This window comes from Gymnodraco acuticeps, unplaced genomic scaffold (assembly GCF_902827175.1).
Source record: "Gymnodraco acuticeps unplaced genomic scaffold, fGymAcu1.1, whole genome shotgun sequence".
Lineage (NCBI taxonomy): Eukaryota > Metazoa > Chordata > Actinopteri > Perciformes > Bathydraconidae > Gymnodraco > Gymnodraco acuticeps.
In genome coordinates this window covers 878,035-903,208 of record NW_022992250.1, presented here as the reverse complement: position 1 = coordinate 903,208, position 25,174 = coordinate 878,035, and the positions used below count along the sequence as shown (strand labels likewise).

Sequence of the window (25,174 nt, the reverse complement as noted above, 5' to 3'; positions counted from 1 at the left end):
CACTATGAGATAGACTGAATCAAAGGATGTTCACAGCAGCGGTGAGCATGATTCAATGTAACATCCAGGTGTAACATTCGCCTTCTAACCATGACCAGAGGATAGCAGGTGTACCTGCAGGAATAAGGAGGTTATTAAAGTAATGATGACCTTAATCTATGGCTGGGCAGTATTGAGAAAAGTATTTTTGGATGACGCGGTTTTCCATGTCATATAATGTGGATATATTGTATTAACTTCAAAATGATGTCACTTTACCTTGAAAAGCAGGACAAATATTAGACAATATATAGTCTTTCATCACACCAAATTATACAATAATATACATATTACTTAAATAGTTTTGGCTGTCAGTGCAGCAACATGAGTCCTCTGACAGTCTTTAAGGGGCCTTCATAATTTCCTTTATTTTAAATAAAAAATGCCAAAAAAATCATGACATTTATTCAAAGTACTGTATGTCTGAACACAGACCGGAGAGTTTTCTCCTCCTACGACATGATGTAAATTAGTGTGTGGGTGTTAATTTGTTTCTGTCCTCCTAGAGCAGGGACAGGGATGACAGTTAGGTGATGATCCCTCATGTCTGATCCATCTCACGCCTCATTTCCCCCGCAGAAATAACATTGAACAGGGATTTAGCCAAGACCTTGACTTGACTGCCAGCACCAGGAGTGCACATTGGCTTTGCTGTGGGAATGTGTCTTTGTGTTGTAGTAATTAGAACAATATAGTGTTGAGACCTATGTGTGGTTCATTGTGTTTTGGTTTCTTTGATTTTTGTGAAATAGTGTTTTTGTGTGAATTAAGGTTGAACAACATGCAATCCTCCCTGAAATAAAGAACAGAAAACTATAGGTTACTTACGTAACCCCAGTTCTCAGAGTAACATGAAGTGAGATGTCTCACTATGGGATGCGCCTCATCGCGGAGCAAACAGAAGCATCAATCTCATTACGTCAATCCTGATTGGCTGGTGATCTTGACGTCAGCGTCAGGGAATCACCCCCTATAAGTAGCTTGTGCCACGACGCATGCATCATTCAAAATAAGCACCTCTTCTCGCTTCACCATAGCAAGGAGGGCCGTCTGGTGAGACATCTCACTTCATGTTACTCTGAGAACTGTGGTTACGTAAGTAACCTATAGTTCTCATTCATAACACTCCGTTCGATGTCTCACTATGGGAAATTGTAGCTCCCGTATTGCCAGACGAGCTTATCTCGAAAATCACCAACCAAACAGAACCTTAACAGGTAGAGTCCCGACTCAACAAGGTGCCCAGCACTGCTCGGGCCACGCTTGGAGCGGAGACGTCTAGCCTGTAAAAGCGGACAAAAGTGAGCGGCGAGGACCAGCTCGCCGCTGCACAGATGTCTTGGATGGAAACACCCTTGAACAAAGCCCAGGATGTAGCCAGGCCCCGAGTCGAGTGAGCCCGCAGACCCGAAGGTGCTTGCAAACTCTGACTCGTATAGGCCAAAGCAATTGCTTCCACAATCCAGTGGGAGAGCCGTTGCTTAGTAACAGGCTTGCCCTTGTGAGGGTTAGCCCAGGACACAAAGAGTTGGTCATTAAGACGAAGCTCCTTTGATCTGTCCATATATGTGCGTAAAGCACGGACTGGACACAACAGATCCTGCCGCTGTTCCCCGGAGGAAACCAGCGGCGGAGGAAATGCCTCAATGTCAATTGGGGTACACGAACCAACCACCTTTGGTGTAAAGGCAGGGTTGGGCTTCAACAACACTCTCGTTTGCCCTGGGGCGAACTGAGTGCATGAAGGATGTACAGACAGCGCATGAATATCACTGACCCGTTTGGCGGATGCCAGGGCCAGTAACAGCACTGTCTTGATTGACAGATGTTTCATGTCAGCTCCTTCCAGGGGTTCAAATGGGGTCATTCTGAGCCCATTTAAAACCACTGCCAAGTCCCATAAGGGCACCAGTGACCTGGAGACAGGGAGGAGCCTGCGAGCTCCCTTCATAAAACGGCAGACCAAAGGATGTTGGCTAGCCGTCGTACCCTCAAAGCCCACATGGCATGCAGCAATAGCAGCCAGGTACACCTTGATCGTGGAGAAAGCTCTGTGTTTATCGATCAAGTCCTGTAGAAATGATAAAATCACCCCGACAGGACATTGAAAGGAGATGTGTCCTTCTTGAAGGCACCACTCCTCGAACACCCTCCACTTACAGTCATAAAGAGACCTGGTGGAGGAAGCTCTCGCACTCTGAATAGTGTTTATCACCTTCTGAGGGAGTCCCACTGTATTCAGATTGTACCACTCACGGGTCAGGCCCATAGTGCCCCGCGCTCTGGGCGTGGATGAAGGATCGCCCCCCCCCCGCCTGAGACAATCTGTCCCTGCGTAGAGGGGGCTGCCATGGCTGCCCGCACAACAGCCGATATATCTCCGCCAGCCCGTACGTTGCGGGCTAAGGCGGAGCCATCAGGATAAGTGTGTGGCATTGCTCCTTCACTCTGGCCAGAGTTGGGGGTATCAGAGCCAGGGGTGGGAACGCGTACAGAAGACCCGGAGGTCAATCGTGTACGAGTGCGTCCACGCCTCACGGTGCGTTTAAATCGTGCATTAAAGAGAACAGCTGTCATTGAGCATTTTCTCTTTATGCGAACAGATTTAACGCGGCTCTGCCGTAACGCACCCACAGCGGACTCACGATCCTTGGATGTGGAGTCCAGTCTGCATAGAGTGGTGCACCTCTGGACAGTAGTTCTGTCCCAAGGTTCATCACTCCTGGTACATGCGTCACTCTCAGAGAGAGGAGACGTCTGCCGCTCCAAGGGATAAGTTTGTGTGCCAGTGTGTGTGACTGGAGACAATGCAACCTCCCTTGGCGGTTCATACACGATACTGTGGTCATGTTGTCTGTCCTCACGAGGACATGGTGTCCTCTGAGAGAAGGCAGAGAGCGTTTTAGGGTGGGGAACACCGCTAAAAGCTCCGGGTGATTTACGTGCGCCCGCTGGAGGTCTCTGCTCCAGAGACCCCTCACCGGGCGACCTTCGTAAATACCCTATCAGCCTGTCAGACATGCGTCCGTGGTGGCCACCTTCCGTGAAAGAACGGCACCCGTAGGCGCGCCCCGTACTAGAAAAGTCGGGTGCGGCCAGTGGCGTAGTGCCACTACGCATTTCATAATAACCAATACTCTCCGCACGCCGTGGCGCGCAGGGTTTGGTTTTATTATGAGACCCATGTTGAGCAGGTGCTTTACGAGGACATTTGTCTGCGTAATCTGACTCTGCTCGGCGGGCATTATAGATAAAACCCTCCTTTCTAGGAGAGAGAGAATCTCTCTCTCCAGAATATGGGTTGACTCCCCCCGGGCTTGTGAATATAGATAGCCCGAGAGGCGAGGGGGGGTGACGGTGACTTGGAGTCTGTAGCTCCGTGTAACCGTCTTGAGAAACCCAAGCAGATGTCGTGAGCATCTCCCGCTGTATGCTCCTTAGAGCCAGCTGAGATGTCACGTCTCTTCCCCTCTGAGTCTCTATTTGTTGTGTTATGGGGCCCTCCAGTGTCTGAGCACTGTGGTGCCCCCATTTCGACAAGCCGGCACTGCGCATGCCCGTGACGGTGGTGTCTTCACGACCCCAGTCGGCACTGCGCATGCGCGTGACGGTAGTGCCTTTACAGCCCCAGCCGGCACTGCGCATGCGCGTGACGGTGGTGCCTTCACAGACCCGTCAATTGTCCGCCCTTTGAGAGAGGCCGTAGCTGCTCTCAGAAGGGGAACAGTTGACGGACTGTTTATTGTTTTTCTTTTCATTTTTCCGAGCTGCGCCCTTGGCTCGAAGCCTGGATGTGTCAGCGGAAAATGATTTGTGACAGAAAAATCAATAAGTGTGTGACATGTGTTTATGCGGACTTGAGGATGGTGTTGAGGCATCTCTCGAGGCGGCGGGAACACATTTAGAGCTGGGGAACCGTAGACTTCCAGCTCCGTCACAGAGGGGAGAAGGAGGGGCTGTCGCGCCGCTCGCTTCTTCTTCCTCGACTGCTGGCCGAAATTCTGGGTTGGCTGCACCTGGGCTGCAGCCGGAACCGGAGATTTTCTAGGCCAGCTCGCCCTCGTCCCCTGCCTGGGCTGGGGACTCAGGGCGGACTGCGACCTCTGCGCTTTCGGTATTTTTAACCGAGCAGGGTTCGCAGCTTGGACGAAGGGCTGCCGCTGCGAAGGCAGCAGCTGGGCCCTTCGAGGGAGGCAGAGGTGGAGGGCCTCGTCCTCCTTCTTTTTCGACTCGCATCTGCTTTGCATGGAGGCAAGAGCGGAGCCGAAAATCCCCTCGGGAACGATGGGCATGTCAAGCACATCCTCCTTTTCCCGGTCTGGGAGATTGGTGAGGTTGAGCCATCTAGCTCTTTCCTGCACCACCATGATCCCCATTGTTTTGCCCGTGGCCTGGACGGCGCAGCGTTGGACACGGAGACAAATGTCTGTGACCGCGGCCAACTCGTCCAGAACGGCCGGTCCAGGATTACTCGACATATCCTCACAGAGCTCCGCTTGGTATGCGGTTAGCAGTGAGGAAACGTTCAGAGCCCTGGCGGACAACGCTGCGGCTCTGTAGGACCGTTCCGTCATGGTTGACTGGAAACGGTCCACCTTCGCTGGCAGCGTTGGGTTCCTGCTTGGTGACGGGTCCATCCTCGGTAGGAGGTGGGTTGCCACCAGCAGTTCCATCGGCGGTATGCGGAGCAGGCCGAGCCTCTCCATACCGTCGCAGTCTAGGGAAGAGGCAGCCTGGATTGGGGCCTTGTTGGTAAAGGGTCGGTCCCTCCACGAGACCGACACCTCATCCAACATCTCCGGGAAGACCGGGAGGGGTTGCCTCCTTGTCCTCGTTGCTTGGGGAGAATGTTTCCCCTCGTAACGGGACCTGGCGGTCTCCTTGGCCCTTTCGGGCCACGGGATGTCTAGCCTGGACGCAGCGCGCTGACACGCGGCCTGCAGGTCCCTGCTCAGACAGGGCGAAGCTGGTGTGCTATCGCCCGGGAGAGCAGCCATCGCTCCCGGCTTTGCCGTTTGAGCCGATGACATGAAGATATATTCTTCTTGCTCATCCGAATCAGACAGGAGGGACTCAGAGGTGTCCTCTTTGTCCCCCATGTAGTCTAATTCCAGGACATTCCCCGCGGGTGAGACCATGGTGAGGTCTCGCCGGGAGCTCCCGCCTGGTGAGGCGTGTGGCTCCGTTCCCGCGTCTCTTGCCGCCACCGGGTCCCGGCCTGACACGGCGTGGGATCCCGGTTCCGCAGCTGCCGCTGTTAGTGAGCCCCAGACCGGCATAGTGAGGGGCTCAGTCTCTGCAGCAGACGCCCCCGTGTCTTGATTGCCAAACGGCGAATCAGTGGACATGAGGGAGTCCTGTTCCAACAAGCTAGCTTGGTGTGCTAGCCGTCGGTGGAGGCTCTTTCGGGTGAAAAGGGCGCAATGCCCGCACGAGCCGGGGTTGTCGATAGCCTCCTGGGCGTGTTTCAGCCCGAGGCAGGACGGGCAGACCTGGTGTGAGTCTGTGCCTGCTATCTTCAACCCGCAGCCGCATGACCGAGCCTTCGAGTCCCTGACTCCTCTTGTGTGAGGGGGAGAGGCGTCCATCTTGTTCGCCTCGTGGCGTGGAGAGGACCCGCTCGTAACAGGTACGTCGTTGAGAGAAAAAGTGTTACCAACCCGTCCTTAATCCGGAGAAAAAGGGGATGGTGTGGGTCCTTTGTTCTCAAAGAATATTGACTGGTGTGTCAATATACTCCTAATCCTTTTCTCCTCCGTGAGAGAGAAAAAGAAAAGCGTCCTCGCTACCGTGGTGTCGGTAGTAAGGGGAAGCTAGCTAGCAACGGGTGCGTAGCTAGCTTGAGAAAAATCAAAACATTACCTTACTTTCCGGGGAAAGAACGGCGAGGTCGATTTTAATACTAACTGGCGTTAGTATTACCGTCTTCTTGCGAAGCAGAAGGAGTAGCCAGCGAGCGTCCGTCGACCGAAATGGTTATATTTGGGTTCAGTCTGTGGACCGTTAAGCTTGTCCGGCTACTGTAGAGATGTGCTCTGAAGCGAGAAGAGGTGTTTGAATGATGCATGCGTCGTGGCGCAAGCTACTTATAGGGGGTGATTCCCTGACGCTGACGTCAAGATCACCAGCCAATCAGGATTGGCGTAATGAGATTGATGCTTCTGTTTGCTCCGCGATGAGGCGCATCCCATAGTGAGACATCGAACGGAGTGTTATGAATGAGAACTGCGATTTATTGTTCTGATGACTGCCTTTACATTAGTTGCTGTTTTTCTGTGTTGATCTCCACCACCAAGAACAACACCCCATCACTATACTGTAATAGATGGACTTGATTACCAAGTCTGAGTACTGACAATGAGTGGCCCTCCTGTTCATAAATGCTGTCGCTCGCTCCTAGTAATTCATCAAAGGAGGGAAGGCCCAAAGGTTGTTTTTCGAACAACCTAAAAATTGCTTTACATATCTTTATGAAGCAAGAAAATAAGAGAATAACTATAGTCAATGTAAGGGAATAATCACACCCATGTTAAGGCTCATTAAAGCTTTATGTTGCTTTACGTTGAGTTTGTCTTTAATGTGTGACCTATCTTAACATCTCAAGCTGTTCAGACAAACCACTTTCATTCTCTGTCATAGGTTTTATTATTTTCATTTTAGGCTTTAGTCAGTTCATAAATGTAAGTGTAATAAAGCCAAGTCATGTTTTTCTCTTCATCATAGCGCTGCTCCCTGTCCTAGTGTCAGGTCAATCTCTCGAGATGAATGGAGAGCATGTAGTCTCAGAGGTTATTGAGGACTTCATCATGTCACGCCCTGAGCTTGTCTTTGAGATATGGTGGCATTTTGCACCCCAGTAAACCCCTTGTTTCTCAGGGTGTGTGTGTGTGTGTGTGTGTGTGTGTGTGTGTGTGTGTGTGTGTGTGTGTGTGTGTGTGTGTGTGTGTGTGTGTATGCTTGTTCTTATGCATAAGCATGAACATATGTGTATTGTTAATATGCACTTTAACATAAAGTACCACAGTGGGAGATATTGCCTTTCTGCTGTAGCCTTGTTGAACCCGCGTTGACTTCCCCGCAGTGGCAGTTGTGCTAATAAACGTAGATGTGCTTTGGCAGCACTCCCCATGGTTATGGATTTGGAACAAAAAGGAGATGCTGGGACTAAACTTTAAGAGTCTTTCTTTTAGGTCTATCTTGTTCCCCCATTCTGCATTTGTTAGCTTTGATAGTTGCTGTGTTGTCGGAGGAGATTAGGCAATGAGCTCCCTTCCTGTGTACTCTCAGAGGGTGGTCTCCTACTCTGCCGTGATCGGGCAGGGACATCACTTCATGATTTATTCATACGAGAGAGTTATTTTCACATTTTGTTCTCTCAACACCACGCTTCAGACTTGCACGTAGGTCTTGCTCCCTCCCACCCTCCCGCGAACGTCTCAGATGCTGTCATCAGGCTCAGTTGATAATAAAGTGAATGAGCGACGTGATACAAAAGAAAAGGAAAACCGGCTTCCCTGCTCTCCATCATGATCAAGTCCCTCACAGCATGGCACAGACGTGTTTTGCATAATTATTTATTACAGTGTGAAGAAAAAATGCTGAGTGCTGATGGTGATTAATTTGTGGCCTCTTATTTCCTATGCTCAACCTCATCAGGCAAAGCCTTGCAGCAAATCAGGAGCGAGATGCCCAGTTTGGTTTGAAACATGAGCTTTAATCCCATAGCAAAGGGGAACAAGAAGCTTGAAAGGGTCTACATGAGGGTGTTTACCTTTTGTTTGCTGTGGATTCTAGGATTACTTGTAATTAATTGGACCCCCTGCCCGAAAAAAGCTGTCCGACAAATTATGCAAACAAAAAAACAACAATTTTTAGATGAGTAAACACTTAAGGAAAGACACACTCACACATGCATGCACAAATACAAATTATATATCCCGCTTTTCCTCTCCTCCCTCTATAAAACACACAAACACATTCAATCCAATTTACAGCTATGATAAAAAGGCTTTGGCTTGTATAATTGAGGTTAATCAAATGTATTTTCTTCCATATCTGTGTGTTTCCTCCTGCAGGCAACGCATGCACCATGTCGGAGTACAACAGGCTGAAAAGCATGCTGCTGGATATGCAACCAAAAGTGCTGAAAAATGGAGGGCAGAGCCAGCAGAGAGACATGGAGGAGAAGAGAGCACGGGTGGACACCATGTTCAAATACCTGGATGTGGACCAGGACGGCCGGCTGGTCAGTGGGGAGCTGGAAAAGGTTGGTATCAAGCTGAATTATTAGTTGATCCAATATAAAAGGATAGCTATATGGATTGACAAATGAATGTTTAAGATATTATTTTGTACATTTATTTTTTTCTCAAACTTTTTTCAATAATGTACCCCCTTCGGAAAATAAATTCAGCCAAGTACCCCCTGATCAGCGCAAAAACTATTTGTTAGGGAAAAAATGCCTATATAAAGAAGTACAGTACAGCGCTGCACCATGTCTGATTTATTAAAACAACAACCTTGTAACTGAGAAACACTTAAATGCTACATTTCAAATGTTTACAATCCATCACAAAATTCATGGCAAACCAATTTTAATATCATGCAATAACACTAAGACGACATTAGTTGCATTGAACTGATCTTTTTAATAAGTTGTACTTACAATTTAGTGAGAAATATGGGCTTGTGCTTCACTGAGGATCTTTGTCATTCTGACAGGGAGGCTACTGCAGTTTTGAAATATGTGTAACTCTGTCAATATAAAACCCACACTGCTCAAACTTCCTTACTTTTCCTAAAATGTGTATATTTATTTATTTTTGGGCGTGGGGAATGAAGAGAACAAAAAATATGAGCATTTTATGAGCATGGGATTTTGACTCCTCATATAAACATATGCATAATGCTGCGCTATACTTTGCAGCCACAAGCCGTTGCCAAGCAACGCTTATTGTTTAGGTGTCCTTTGAGAAGCAGGCAGTCATATAATTAACTAGAACTAGCTAGATCTGATAGATTTGGACATAAACGCGAGTGAAGTATAACCGGACGCGAGACAGAGATCAGAGATCAGATCAGCTGCTGCTGACGGAGAACACGCAGCTCTGCATGATCACAGCTCCGCCGCTGTGACGGACCGTTGAGTGGAGCAAAATACAGTTAGACCTAACACACTTAGCTAGTTTATCTACTCTGGAACTAGCTATACTAGTTATACATATGTGTATTCTTTACTGTCGGGTCACTTATTACAGGTTCAGCGAGCTGCACGAGACTGACGGGCTGTCAGGAGAGGGAGAGGAAAAGAGAGCACCCCGTTTATTTTTCCCATTTTATTATCCAGAATTACTGTAAACCTTTGAATAAAAGTAGTTAATCTACTATTAGTAGTTTGTTTAAATGCATTAATTATGTTTTTTTTGTTCATTAATATAAAATAAATCTCACGTACCCCCTGCAGTAGTCCAACCCCTAGGGGTCCGCGTACCCCCATTTCAGAACCACTGCTCTAAGAGACCTTGTGTTGACAACAAACAACAGATTAAAGACATTTGCGGTTTAGGGATCACCATCATTTTTTAAGAATTGGTTATTATTTGAATTAAGTTCTCTACATTGAAATGTTAACCTATATCTGAACACATTAAACAACAGTTGATCAGATATTTTCTCATTTGTGTGTCTCCCTACCAGAGTTATTACTATTACCTAAACTATTGTACCCAGAGACGCGTTAAAATCTGATAAGATGCAGTAAAGTCACTATTGATAATCCTGATAATGCTACATTTTGAATCTCAAATCTGTGTTGAAACTGGCAGGACAAAAACTATTGTATGTCAGCTGTTAGCAGCTGGCGGGCAGAACTCTCTTGATTGGCTAAATAACAAAGCTAGCAGCTAACGTTAACAGTTTAAAGCTTCCTTTTAGATTCCATTGAATCCTCTTTAACAAAGAAACATGCTAATTGAGGTTATCTCACCACCAGGGTCTGAGGGGGGAACTGTAGAATGGATTGGCATTCACACTTGCCGAGTGAGGAAATTCAATTATTGTGGGCATCATCTGGTATCAGGAAATGGGCATCAGAGATAGATGTTAATTAGACTTCTTTGAACCAATGTTGTGATCTCAGTAACTTCTGCCAGAATGCAGTAAACCATTGGAGAGTCACTTCTGAATGCAGTTGTATGAGTGCATTTTCAAAGGCTTTACAATCTAAAAACATTACAAGTGTTTCAAATGTGTTGTAGCTCTTTCTAATTATGGGAGAATTTAAAGAAGTGGATATATAATAAATAAAATAAATAAAAAACAGGCAGCTCAAGATTAATAAGCGCCACTAAATGTAGTCTCATAAATGCCACAATGTTTCACGTTTTGTCATCTCTCTGCAGATGTGAATGACAACACACTTTGTCCGCATGTAGATTAAAAAGATTATGTAACTTCTTTGGCCTAGTTCCAGCGGCATATATAAATAATAAAATCCCTCTCTGACAGAGCTGCACTAAAAGATCCATCAAATGATTTTGATCAATCACAGCTGGCAATAATGCTGAGATGTGGCCAGGAAGTCTTTTGATAAGACATTCTTATCCTGCAGGAATTCATAAATGCATTTTCACAGAGATAATGCTTTTAAAGACCAAAGCAATTCAAAGATGAATTCCAGTCATCCATCCAAACTGTCTCCATGTTCACATCCATCTTTTATCAATAGTCTTGGAGAGTAAAGTTCTGTACTTTGGTTTGGAAATGTTTTACTTAAATGCCTAAGGACAGATCAGTCAGTGTCAGGGAACACATGGCTGCAGTCTGCTGAAGGCAGCAAGGATATAAAAAGTTTGTCGCATCCCTTAATCTGCCATGTCACATGTGCAGCTCCATACAGAATCAATTGGAGGAAATATGTAAGCTCAGAGGCTGTATTTTTAGGCTTTGAAATCATTGCAGAGAATTAAACATTGCACTACATAGTTATAGTCTTGTTAGAATGACTGCCCTTAAAACACCCTATTAAAGAATATTAATATATATAATGAAAAGAGCCTTATTGTTGGTTAATAGGGAGGCTGTGGCTCAGTGGGTAGTGTGCTGGACTTCAAATCAGGGGATAGCAAGTTCGAGTCCCATTGCAGTCAGCATGTTGTTGTGTCCCCTCCCTGGGAAAAACACTTCACCCCAATTTGCTCCTGTGGGGATTGTCCACAGTACTGAATGTATGTAAGTCGCTTTGGATAAAAGCGTCTAACAAATGACATGTAATGTAATGTAATAGGTACAACTTTAAGTTCACTGTCCACACATGCTGCTTTAGGATATATATCTACTGATTCTTAAATTGATTTGTGCCCATCAGCTGCCTTTCATTCCTGTTAGTTTTGTATTTGACATTGTCATCGTACACATTTTTCCTCCATTGCTCCACCCAGCTTCAACCATATTTTGATGTTTAAGTAATAGTATTTGGGGTTTCTAAAAGCAGATTAAATGTGATTGAAAAGTGAAATGTTTAGCTGGTAGAGCTTACTGTATGATGTTTATTCATGAATTGTTTATTTTGAAGTGTAGCCAGGACCCTTTTGACTATGAAACAGTCATTTTCAGCCATGAAACCACAACAATTAATTGATAAGGCTCTTCCTACGTTCATCTAAAGTGGGACCCAGGTACCCCTAAAAAATGCCTGTTTGCTATTCTGACTGCAGAAGGTCTACACATGTTTTCCTCGACTAAAAACCCACGTTTGGTTGCAAAAACAATATAATTTTTATTTTTGAATGTAGCAATTACAATGGTTTAGCTTATCTAAAGCTAATGTATTGCAGGATTCTTGCTATTGTGGGTTTGTCTTCATGGTTGAATGCACCCATTGTAAGTAGCGTTAGATGAAAAAAACATCAGCTAAATGAAATTAAAGTTATGGGGGCTTAGAAGAAATTATAGTACATTGTGTCTTGTTTATACATAAGGACTTTAACTTGACAAAGATGGACCTGCTTTCAGCATTTGTCACTTTTATTAGTTAAAGCTATTCCTTTTTACAAAAGCAGCAGCATTAACACAATTTACTGCTGCTAGAGCTAGTGAGCAGAAGCTCAGCCTTCTGTTCGTCTCCCTAAAACTGCTTAACACTACCTATTCAAAGATGGTTCCCTTGTGGAAGGCACAGCGCTAAAATGGAAGAGAGGGCTCATAAATGACAAACAACAGAGGAGTAAGTGGTGCTTCTTCCCAGGGGAACATCTGCAAATTAAGTCAGGTGCAGTGTGCACACGCATAAACAGTAAGAGTGGAGATTTTCCTAAAATGGAAAACAATCAGAAACAGCACTTACAAGACAAATTATATATTTTAGCCATCCCATTTTAACAAAAATAAATCACACTCAGAGTGAGTCACTTTCTGTTTTTCTGGTGATTATGTTCATGAGGCATTTTCTGTCTGATTTAAATCTAATTCTAATTGTGGGTGGAATACAATATTCACTCTGAGCACTACTTATAATGCTAAATGTATTCAGGCATGCAATTCATTTGACATCACTATTGCTTCTGCTGGAAACCCAAATTGCCACTTCTTGTACCACTTGGAACAGCAACATTTAAAAGCTTTCAATAGGAGGCTGTGCTGAATATAGCAGCAACTTTTCCATTTAGATAATAACTGAACAGAAACTCGTAAGGTAAATACAGAATGCATGCAAATGTAGTTTTATCCATCTGTTGATTGTAAAATCTGTTCCAAGTCCTCCAATTGTTTCTGTTGCTACCTGTTCGTTATGATTCATTAAACGTGACTGATTTGCAAACTCATAATACTAGTTATTCATATAGTCATATATTTATTTCTGAGTTCTTTGTTACTCCTTAGAACATACAAACACATCAGAAGCATCAGAAGCATAACTTGACTGAAATTAAGCAGCACTTGAATGAAGCATCAAGTGCTGCTTCAGTCACAAATTGTATTTCCCCAAACTCAAAATCACTGAAACAGTCCAATACATATTTTACCAGTCAGCCTTGGTTTGTCTTCATACTTACTTCTCTTGTTTCATTTGAAATAAGTCAGCGGGGGCTGTAATTTAAATGCAATGTATAATTTGTCCTCCGAACTCCAGGTGTGATGTTCAGATGTTCATATTCATTAAAAAAAAGCCCAGACAACCTAATAGAAGTATATTGAATTGTTAAATGTCTGTGGTATCTCCCCTTTTAAATATGTTAGATTTATATTCATAGGTATGTGCATAATGTGGTCCTATCTCCCAGTAGATTAGAATGAAAGCGTAGAGTAAAAATAATGAAGGCATGGGAGAAACGATAAGTAAAGGTTAGATAAGGTATGAGAAATGTATAGCTGTGTGTGATAGTAGCCTATATCATCTGGCTTTCCCACAAGTCTTTCTGCCGTTTATTTTCATCTCACGTTTAAAATGTAACTCTCCATGTGTGTTTGTGTGTTAGATCTCCATGAAGGAGCACCTGGAGGACAGCCTGCTGGAGTGCACCATGCAGGACCTTCTGCGTTACGACGACTACAACAATGACAGACACCTCAGCCTGCACGAGTTCTACACAGCTTTCCGTGAGTCCAATTATCCCTATTTTCTTCCTATCCCCTGTTCTCTAAAAACAGGGGAAGCGAGGATTAGGGCCACATGTGAATATGATATAAAATAAAGTTTTTCTCTCAGAAAAAAAACACTTTTGATTTTCAGTTTTGATCATGACTTTATTCTCCAAACTAAAATAAAATTCTCCATTTTGTTTTACACGTGGACCTAATCTTCTTCCGTACAGACTCAATGTTATCCTGTAAAACAATACATTATACTTTAATGTCGGGAAACAGTGAACATCAATAAATGTAGCCTATTTATAATTAACTTAAAGCCTATTTACAATGACTGCTAAACCTACGAGTTTGCACTTTTTTGTTAATTGGTTTACTGTTTTTGACAATACAATCAAAATCACAGCTTTTCTTTCAACACTATGTAGAACCGGGTGACCTCCCATCCAATCAGCCTCTCCACAGCAGCCATCAGGATAAAAGTGTTTCAGCCATGGATAAATTGATAATTGAACACTAGCCACTGTGCCCAGTCCCAGGCATGATTATAGCATCTGGTACAGCCGTAATAGCCGCTGGGGTTTAGGCAGAGCAGCAGCTGAGAGCGCACGCAGATTCCACCTTATTAAGACCAACAACCACTATTCCACCACTCGTTTCATGTAATATCAGCATAAAAATTGCTGGACGCCATGGCAACTTGGTGCAACTCCTGTTTTAATACTTTTTGTCTCACTTAAATATGCAGCGAAATAACCTTGATGTTAAACCAAAATGGCATTAAAATCAGCTGAAGTTGATGAAACCAGCAGTTAGCTGTGGCAGATAGCCATTTCTAAAGCTCTACCTTCAGCATGTGCAGCTCCATTAGGCTTCACCACTAATTCAGCCTTCTAATGACTGGCTTTAATGGGAACTATCCTGCTATTATTCTGTTACACTGCCCTCTTCTTCCAGATGGGCAGTTATCAGACATTGCATGGCCTGCTTCAGGGTTCGAGGTCGTGTTTGTCTATGAATTGTATGTTGAAGCAATGGGTTGGGAACAATAAAACAAGCTATTGATCAGATGACGCTCAAGGTTAAGTGTTGGGCTGTAGAAAAGCAACACCAAGTGGGAGTAATTATTGTTGAGTGGTGCATCTGGTGTTCTGGATAATGTTGATGGTGTTGAATTGCCTAAGTTGGTGTGTAAGTGTGTGTGTGATTCCTGGGATGGATTCTCCCCTGTGAGTGGTCTGGGAAGCTGAGCAGCCAGGAATCACAGGTGTGTTTAGCAGGGTGGAAATTTGCATTATGGTCATAAGCTTGGAAAATTGAATATTAATGATAATGATGTGAGAAGATGAAATTGTCTGATCTAAGGGGAAATACATTTGGAAATCAAGCCGTATTCATGTTATGAAGACCCTCTAACCCACAACACGGGAGTTAAAAAAAATGAACTTGGAAATCTCTCTTTAGTTTGAATGACTCTCCTCTGCTGATCCTCACTTCTGTCCTGCAGCTTTGATGTAAGAACCAAACCATATCGGCTGTTTCCCAAAGAGGAGACTCCAGCTTCTTTCTTGCTCTTAAAGTCACTGAACTTGTTAAGAAACGCTGATCATGGGGTTTTGGCTGCCTTGTTGTCTTTCTCACTGTATAAAAACCATACAGGCACACAAAGCAACCCAAGTACATCTTTCTTTCTTTTTTATGCCACAAAATGAAAAAAAGGGATATGCTTGGAGTATACTGCTGAGATGATTGCATTATTATTGATTTTTCAACTTTATTTTACCTTTTACAAGGATTTGCTGGAATGTACTTTTTTTTCTTTACTCTACTGCCTCCTTGGCACCTGTTTTAAGAAGAGTGTACTTAAACATCTATTTCTTTCAAATGTACATGTATTTTAGACATTTAGATAGTGTTTTAGTCAAATCAAGGAAAATATGGAATCATCTTTCAATTCAATTCAAAACCTTTATTTATCCAGGTAAAATCCCATTGAGATCAATGATCTCTTTTTCAAGGGAGACCTGCTTTCATCCCTAAATGATTGAATAAGTAACTAGCAGTATGTCATGTACTGTAGGGTTACAGTCACACAATGAAGAATAGAGATTTAACAAATATTTATTGTATCCTTTAGAAAGTGCATTTAGTTCAACTGATGGGGATTTCACAATTAAACATTTTTTATTTTACTGGCACTTTTTGGCTTTATTCGTTAGAAAAGGTAAAGATAAAGAGAGAGAGGTGATGAAATGTGCCGCGGGTTGCATTCAAACCCAACCACTGCGAGAAGAACAATTACATGGGGCTCTACTCGATGGGCTACCTTGTTACCCGCAATCAAAATGAAATGGTTATGAGCTCAATCTTTTATTTTGTTCAGAGATGCCTGTCACAAGTTTTTTAAGAGTTGACAAGCGCAAATTGCTTGATTTTCCAGGCAACCAAAACCCAATGATAGTCCTTTTACATTTTGCATGTATATTGTAATAGAGAATGACCTCTTATTGTATGCTGGAAAAGCAGTAATGAACTTTTTTAAAGCTATAGAGCATATTGAAAGACAATTAACAGCATACTGGCTATTTATCAGCTCTGTTTCCTCACACTTATTACAGTGTCAGCATTATGGGACAGCTTTTTCACGTGCCCTTTGTATCTGAATTAGAAACTCCGTAATTACACATTAACATATGTGAAGGTTTTTGCTTTGCCGACGTTGGCACTGATACCGGAACAGAGATTATTCACAATAAGCGCTCTGTAAAATACAACAGTGAATAAGCAGTGGAGTCAACAGGTGAGTGGCTTACTGGAGATATCTCAAACCTGCATATATTACGGTCACACAAGGTCAGAACTCTTAGGTGGATACATGCGTGGTATATGCAGGGGTCCTGCGGTGATACATGGACTGCATGTGCATTATGTATGGAGAGTAACCCTTTGTAATTGTGTAGTCAGAGATCTGCACTAGAATTCATAATATCATCTTTCACATATGGAGATCTAGTGTCCTGTACAGTGGGGCTGGGCGAAATGGAAAAAAAGAAAGATTACCTATGTTATAGGTAATTGGCAAAATATTGTATATTTAAGTATTTTCAAGGAAGTGGGCTAGTCAAAAGCCCCATGGGAGAGGTCACAAGCTCTGTTACCTGAACAGCAGATCAAAATTATCTGCAAAGGAAGTGTTTTCTTCCCGTTTCAAAATGAACATATGCAAAACATGTACGTGAGAAAAATATGTGAGTGAGAGTTGGGGCACAGAGAGAGAGTAATAGAAGGGAGAGATGGAAAACTGGGGTTTCTGCAGATTCCTAAAAGTCTGAAAAGTCATTGAATTTTTAAATCTTAAAATCAGGCATTACTTGATAAACAAGTCTGAAATCATTTTTACAGAAAACCTAAACATTGCTTTGACATGGGCATTGTAACATCTGAGAAAATGGTGGTGGCAGATATACATAATGGGAAATGTTTTGCCTGAAATGGTTCTAATATTCAGGGAGGCATACAAAAAATCAATTGGTCATGTCAAAAGTCAATCCAAGCTAACTTGCCTAAAGCTGTGTCCTTATGGCTGAAAGGTGGACAGTGTAAGCACTATTGGAAAGCAGTGTTAGCTCTCAGAAAGCTTTAACTTACTGCCAAGAAACAAGTGGCCTTGCTGTGTTTTTATGATCCAAAATAAGTAGTCTTTAATGCAGGATATTTTGGACTGTTGGAGACCCTTCAGATCCCGCAGTGATCAGCATGTACAGTAAGCAGCCGAGCAAAAATAAACAACAATGGTCATGAGTTCAAAATGACTTATTTTCATTAAAATATGATTTGAATAATTCCCCAGTTTTCTCTCCATTTTAAAATGCTTCTTGTAGTACAATACGATATCATACTACTTTATTGTCAGATCAAAATCAGACTTTTCATAAAGCAGCACAGCAGAACATATTTAAGGCAAGAAGCAAGGGAACAGACATTTAACATAGCATTGCAATCACTGGTTATATGTATGTGCAACACCCTTTAACATGCACTTAATCTGGGATTAAACTCTACTTCATTTTAGGATTGACTGGTTTGGTATTTTAAATGTATGTCAAGGTTGCTGATTCCTCTTCAGATTGATGTGTAAAGTTGAACTATACATGTGTACCCTTGTTAGTGTATGTTAACACAATCATTAGTTGTTAGGTTGTTAATTAATGAGCCACTGGTCCTGCTTTAAATGCAAAAACACACAGCTGGTGAGCATCTAATTAGGAACAAGATAGTTTTTTTCTTGTTACCATTGTTCCTTCGTCTTTCTCCCACATGCAGTTCTTCCCCTCAGAGCTTGTTCAAATAATTTGTTCTCAACTTCCTCCACTGTGGGTTTGTATCCCATGACTACTATTAATAGAAGAGTTGTGGCAGGGCCGCTCAGCAGATTAATAAAGAGAGTAGTAGCAGCAATGTTGAAGAAATAGTCACAATATATGAGTAGGAGGAGGAGGAGGAGGAGGAGGAGGAGGAGGAGGAGGAGGAGGAGGAGGAGGAGGAGGAGGAGGAATGAAATACAAGAAGAAGAAATAAAAGCCAGTGGTGGAAGGAGTGGGTGGAAGAGCCTTTTTCTGATTGTCTGGAGGGGGATGGACAGCAGGAGGAACGGAGAAAGAAATGAGATGGTTGTAATTGGTCTGCTGGCGAGAAGTGCATGTCAGGCATGTCAGAAAAAGGTCAAAAGGTTTGATGAACACAGGGATCTACAGTTTACAAGTGTGAATGTGTGAATTGAAGGCTGTATGTCAGTTGTTATAATCTGTATGTACTGCACATTTGTGTAGGTCAACATTAAATGAAACGGCATATGGTACACATGCTTACAGTATATAAATGATTCCATTTCAATAAATCAATACATTGTGTATTCATCCAAAGGTCAAATATGACCATATTCCCATGAACAGCAGGCAGAGCTCAACATAAGATAAATATGTCAGTTTATATCAATGCTTATTATCTTGCACCTTTGATATTTGTGGGATTTACTTTGCCTTTTTTTATTTTAGTGTTCTTTTTTTATTAGATTCCTTGAATCAATAATACTGTAACTTCTAAACCTGTCCTCTTTTAAATTGTGGGAAGAAACAAAATCACTGCATTGGAGTTATAGGGAGGTGTCTGCTTAAGAATCGGGATTACATTCTGAATCCTGCATGTTTAAAAATAAAGGCATACAAAAAGAAATGCACTTAGGACAAGGTTAGAAAAAAATGGTGGTTCTTGATTAAGTACAAATCTTTAGCGTTGTATTGTGTTAATACTACTACAAATGCACACGAACTGAGATTGCATTCGAAATATTGAATTTCAATCATGTTCCATTGCAGGTAACATACAATGCAGAAACACAGCCGGTTATGTATTATTCTCGCTGGGCTCTATCTCCATTTTAATCCCTGTATGTATCCAATGAAGCTCGAAGAGAGCTCCGATGTCTCTGCAGCAATATAACATCCTTGTATTCCTGCCTGGCGGCTACCTTCAAGGTTTGATCTTTTATGTTTCTCAAGTTTGGCCTTAATCTGCACAAATGATCTTGCTGAGATCAGATATCACTTTTACAAGGAGAGTCTGTCGTTCTCTGACAGCCAAGAGGGTGAGAGACCTCCAGCTAAGTTCTTAACAACACAGTGACTTTGAACTCGAGGTCTTAGAGGTTCCCGCTGCACCCGCAAAATAGCATTCCCTTCTCCCTCCCCTGAGCTATCTATTGTTCCTGTCCATGTTATATTACCATGTCCTTTTCTTTTATCAATTTATCTTCTTTCAATTTTACTTTTTTGCCACTTTCAACACCCTTTGTTTTCATTTATTCGTCTTTCCTTCTTTCCCTCTCCCCCTGGTTGTGTCTGATGCCTCATTACCGCTCAATGGCCCTTTCAAGCTAATTGTGTGTGTGTGTGTGTGTGTGTGTGTGTGTGTGTGTGTGTGTGGTGTGTGTGGTGTGTGTGTGTGTGTGTGTGTGTGTGTGTGTGTGGTGTGTGTGTGTGTTTGGTGTGTGTGTGTGGTGTGTGTGTGTGTGTGTGTGTGGTGTGTGTGTGTTGTGTGTGTGTGTGTGTGTGTGTTTGTGTGTTGTGTGACTGTTGGTCACACACACACAGGCGTTGGTCTCAACTTTACTGAGGCGTTGGTCTCAGCTTTACATTCTGCACTAAGAGAAATATGCATTTTATATAAAAAATATGTGAATTTGATGATAAGATCTATATTGCTGTTTGCTGTTTATGAAGTGACTCATGTTCCATGTGATGTATGTTTGGAATGCTTCTGATGTACTGTATATTCATACCCTCCAATGAATGAATCACCTTTTTAAGAATATGTAGCTTTTTAACTAGATGTATTTCCTGTGGAGATAACATATTTGTATGGCACATTATTGTATGTTCACATACACCTCAGATCTTCTTTGTAATCAAATCATATAAACAACAACTAATACAACACATTACAACAAATTAATTAAAGTCAAAAAACGTTCCGAGTCATTTGTTGGAAGCAGCAAATAGAATATTATCAATAACAGTTTTATTTTAAGTAATAGTAATGAATAGCAGCATTTACACGTATTTGATATGCTTATGTATTGCATTGATTTTACTTATAATTAGATAAATGTATTGTTATATAAGTGCTAAAGCTTAATCTCTCATCTTAAATCATTAATGTATAGCTACTGCTGTTATATATTTCCTGCCAGTTTCACATCATTAGCATACAGGCCCTCGCGTAATCACTAATAGAAAATAATGGAGAATAGGCTTTTATCATACAGTTATGCACATACTTTATTCTGTACTAACCATAGTCAGTGGTCTTTCAGAAGTCCGTTTTGAAGACAATAGTGAGAGATGCTCATTTAGTCGTCATGGCAACTGTGGCTGTCTTCTTTAATGCCTGGATCATTTATGTAGCACAACACTTAGCTGATGCAGGTAATTCCCAGGGGGAGAGGAGCCAGAGAGGAGAATACTGTAGAAGAGGGGAAGCAAAACAGTCGGCCATATGAACCCTGAACACAGTCAACGTTTATAGATGGATGTGTGTTATGTGAGATACAGACAGTAGTATAATGTAAGACGTACATTAACTTAAGTATTGCACCTTAATACTGTTTTAAAATATGTGTACTTCACCTGTGTGTATTTAGATTTTATGTTACATATATATACATCTGCTCCACTACATTTTGAAGGTACATTTTCCTCCTCTACTTGTATTTAATACTGATAGTCATTTACAACCCATATAATATACTGCAGTACTGCTCTACTTAGCTACCCAGTAAGTTATAAAGGAAATAAATTGGTTTAGCAACTATATTGGAAAAGGATATAATAGGGACTTGTTTGAGAATACTTTAAGACCATAGTATTTATTTTAATTAAATAAAGGCTTTGAATACTTCTTCCACCGCTGAATGTAATATCTCGTTGCTTAACACTGCACTAAGGCGGACATCTTTAGTACGTAAGAGGGGGGCATATAAAAAGAAGAGCGCGAAGGGAAAGCAAAAATGAAGGGGCGTTCAGACAAGGTCTGTTGAGGCCCTTGATAAAGAAAGAATAAGCGATTTACTGTCTGTCTAAATGAAAAAAACACGACTGGTCCTCAAAGGATAGAGACAGTGGGCTATCAATTTATTTTATGATAATACAAATACACTTAATGTGTGCAGCATCAGAGGCCCTTTGAAGCACTATTCAATGAAACTCTCAGCTGAGACATCAATGCTTTCTAAACATCTGTAATGCGTCTGCTAAGGATTAGTAATAAAGTGTAGTACGTCCAGGGGCGGTTCTAGGGGGGCCAACAGGGGCCAATGCCCCCGTAACACTGACCTGGGACCCCACTGTCATGTCTGTTTATTTTGTTTAGGCCTTGCACCATTAGCTATTAGCTTAGCTTAGCTTAGCATAAAGATCTGAAAGCAAGGGTTAAAACTAGCTTGGCTTTCTCTTAAGTCAAACATATGCCTCACACCTCTTAAGCCTAACAATTTATATATTAGGCAATTACTTCCAGTTATCTGGCCTTCATCGTGAGGTTGCAGATAATCAAAGTTGATCTGATCCCATCTGTCTCCATCTCTGTACTTAGTGATAAAGCATCAATCTCCTTCTTATACTACTGTTTTATATTAGTTCTAAGAACAATAGATTGGTTATTGTTTGGTGAATAAAACATTCACAGATTCTGCGTTCATATCTGTTTATAAGCATTCGGGCAATTATAGCTTGATATCTGCTCTTTCTCTTGCTTTGTTATTGCGTTTGCTCTCTCCATCCTGACTTAAAACAACAGCCGGGTATTTCAAAAATAATCCATCTTCTCTGAGGGATATTGGAACTAATTTTAGGAATCATGGTAAATTCATAAATGAAGTAGATGTGGCAAGTTGAAGGAAAGTCATTTCACCCAAAGTCTAAATTACAGCAGTGAAAAAAAGCTAAACGTATTTAATATCACAGAAAGATGATGTATACAACTGTAATAGTTGCAGACACATTTGATCTTTTAAAAAGAATATCCATTTATTAAGAAGTTGAGGTAAAGATTGTACTGCTAGCACAAAAAGATAAGAAAAACCAATAAAGCCATATATTGGCTCTGAATGTATCCCATCATTCATATCTTAACCATTATGCAGTCACTAACAGAATATTTGAATGTGTCAAGTATATATTGTTATAGTTCAAACTACTCTTTTATTAAGTTGCAAAGGCTTAATCTATATCAAGCACCTTAATTGGGACACACTCAGCAGGGTGTCTTTTTTGAGGAAGAACAAAGAAAGGAGTTTAACCAAAGGCCCGCCTTGGGTATGTTAAACATGGAGAAATAAAGCACAAATTGCACTTGTAATTCCTTCGTCTGTCTGACTCTCAGTAGCTGAGTAATCTGGGCCAGTAAGTGCAGATCATGTCGTAATGGGGGAAAATGTCACGGTACATCTGGAATATCAAATAAGACTCATTAGGACATGACTTCTCATTGGTGACAAGCTCACTGTTCTAACCAATATCTAATATCATTCATAATTACACATGCTGAAAATCCTTGCCCCCCTTCTGCTATTCTATTTCCTTCCTCCATCTATCCTCCTTTAATTTCCACCACTTTAATTTCATCTTTACGTCCCTAATTAGCCAAAGAGATGTAAATCCATGCTTCGCAGTGACTCGGGGGGGGCTTTGCTTCAACCTAATACCCTTTTACACATTTCCTTTCTCACCCATCATCATCTTTGCAGCTTTCTTATTTCCATGTTTCCCCCTTTCTCTTTATTTTGCACCCGACGCCTCCCGAGGGCAGCAAGTGTGTTCGAACGCTCTATAATTCACAGGCAGCAGCCCCCAGGCTGTTAGTGGCGCAGCATGTGGTCTGCTTTTATCTCCCTCCTCTAACTACGTCTCTGGCGAGGAAATAATTCATTATCATGCCTCCATTGATTTGTTCTTTCTCTTGCCTCTTTGCTAGAAAAATCCCCACTTTCTCCCTATTTTTTTCTTTAAAAATGTCAAGTGTGTGTCCATATAGATGAGTGTTTGCGTCGCCATTTGTGTGTGCTTGAATGCGAGTGGTACTCGTCCTCCTTTTTCTCCTCTCATCTCGACGAAATCCCCTCTAGCATCCACCTTCATCAGCTTTGAAAATGTTCTCTCAGAACAAAGGAGATAAACACGGCAGGAAAAGGGATAGAAAAGAGACAACATTTAAAGAAATAATACAGCAGCAGATTCATAGAACAAAACAAACCAACCACACAAGGTTAGAGTACAACCACATAATCCGTTATGGCTGGATAACTTCAGCTTTTGGGTTTTCTGTGAAAAACTAAGACATATTTTCCATAGATGCACTCAGGATGTGTTGTTTAATTGTGTAAGTCATTAGCGAGTGGGTCCAGATGGCTTGTTTATGGTAAAAGGTTATGTTTTTAAAATTAGACTTGTTTTTCTTGTTTGTGCGGTGTAACTGAAGCACCGACGTGACGTCGCTAAACTGAACTCAACAAACAAGACAACAAACACTCAGATCTTATAAAGGGATGAACGAAAGTGGAACCGAATGAAGGAGGGAAAGAGTGAAAGCACAAGTGAGTTGTGTGTTAGCTCCCAGCTGAAATGTTGTAAACAGCTCAACTGCACATCCAAAAACCTCAACAAACACCTTAGGGGCTATTCATTTTGATTCCTCCATATTCAAAAGGATGAAACTATATTTTGATCGGAGTAAGGACTACAAGTTGTTGTAATGTTAGCCGGGGCGCAGTTCACATGTGTTTACAAGGGAGGAAGGAGAGAATGGGATTTGGGAGGGGGGCGAAAAGCGTGGAGAAAGCAGACCGACGAAGAAGGTTTAGAAAAGCAGGTGATGCATAATAACATATGAACAAGTATTTGTCAAGGGCAAAAGGGGTGCAGAGATTTGTGGTGGGCAGCACGGGGTGGAGAAATCAGGGAATATGAAGAAGAGAAGATGGTTTGCAGCAAAAAGAGAGGATTAAACTAGAGTAGGTAATACAGTTTTGATTTGAATATGTATGAAAGATGACAAGGACAGAGGGAAAGTACAAGCGAGGATGAAGAGAGGCATGGGTGAGGAAGGGCATATGGGATGGACACAGAAGATCACAAACACACATTTTCATAGCAGGACGGAATAAAGAGAATGATTCATTGCCCGTCTCAAATAAGAAATGTCTGGAACACTTAGTGACGCAGCAAGAGCTTTGGGCTGTTTGCAGATGTTGATTTGATGCCATTAATTAACTGTTAACAAAGATTGTATTAATATGTATTTCAAACACTTATATGAAACCATGGGCCCACATATTGTATATGTTTATCTGTTGTGCATTGCAGGTATCTAAAAATCTCATTTCTAGGGAATACAATCCACCAGAACAGCTGTGCAGCAGGAAAGAACAAACAACACCAAACAAATAAAACTCCAAAAATGAAAGTTTCAAAAATAGTATTTCTCAGTTATTTATAAATCATATGATCTTTGTTATTGAGACGGATCCGAAATGAAAACAGAAGTGTTGTGTGTAAGTTCCTTTGTGCTTGAGTTGACAGGGATTTAATGAAAAAACAAACCTGACAGATTAGTTATCTTTTTAGAGAGAATTTGATTTGTTTTCTTTCAGTTTCCGCGCAGTAACCCTGAACCTTTCCGATTTGGTAGAATTGCATCCCTCCTTTAAGGGCGCCCATACTTGGAGCCAATATCATTTAGCCAGAGCCAGAGTTTTTTGTTCAGCAGACCTTGAAAGTGCACCTTTGACAGCTTCAGAAAGCTGAAACAGTCAAACATGTTTGTAGTGCGTATGAAAAAGAGAGAGAAGGTAATAATAGAGGAGCAGGTAATCCTAAACCTCTAAAGTATTTATTCTCAGAGGTGAGGTCTGATTCTGCGGCTCAGCTCAGTTGCACACTCCCAGCTGAGTGTTGTTGCTCAGTATCTCCCGTGGCAACAAGCTCCAGTTACACCCAGC

At 42.1% G+C, this 25,174-nt stretch overlaps 1 protein-coding gene across 2 annotated transcripts in view; it reads left to right on the top strand.

Moving 5' to 3' along the window:
- Positions 1 to 25,174, top strand: part of fstl4 (follistatin-like 4) — a 240,311-nt gene that overhangs the window by 170,338 nt on the left and 44,799 nt on the right. For both annotated transcript variants that reach the window (XM_034206719.1, XM_034206720.1), the window contains exons 5-6: positions 8,115 to 8,305; positions 13,515 to 13,635. In XM_034206719.1, coding sequence (XP_034062610.1) covers positions 8,115 to 8,305; positions 13,515 to 13,635 — 312 coding nt within the window. The remainder of the gene's footprint in view (positions 1 to 8,114; positions 8,306 to 13,514; positions 13,636 to 25,174) is intronic.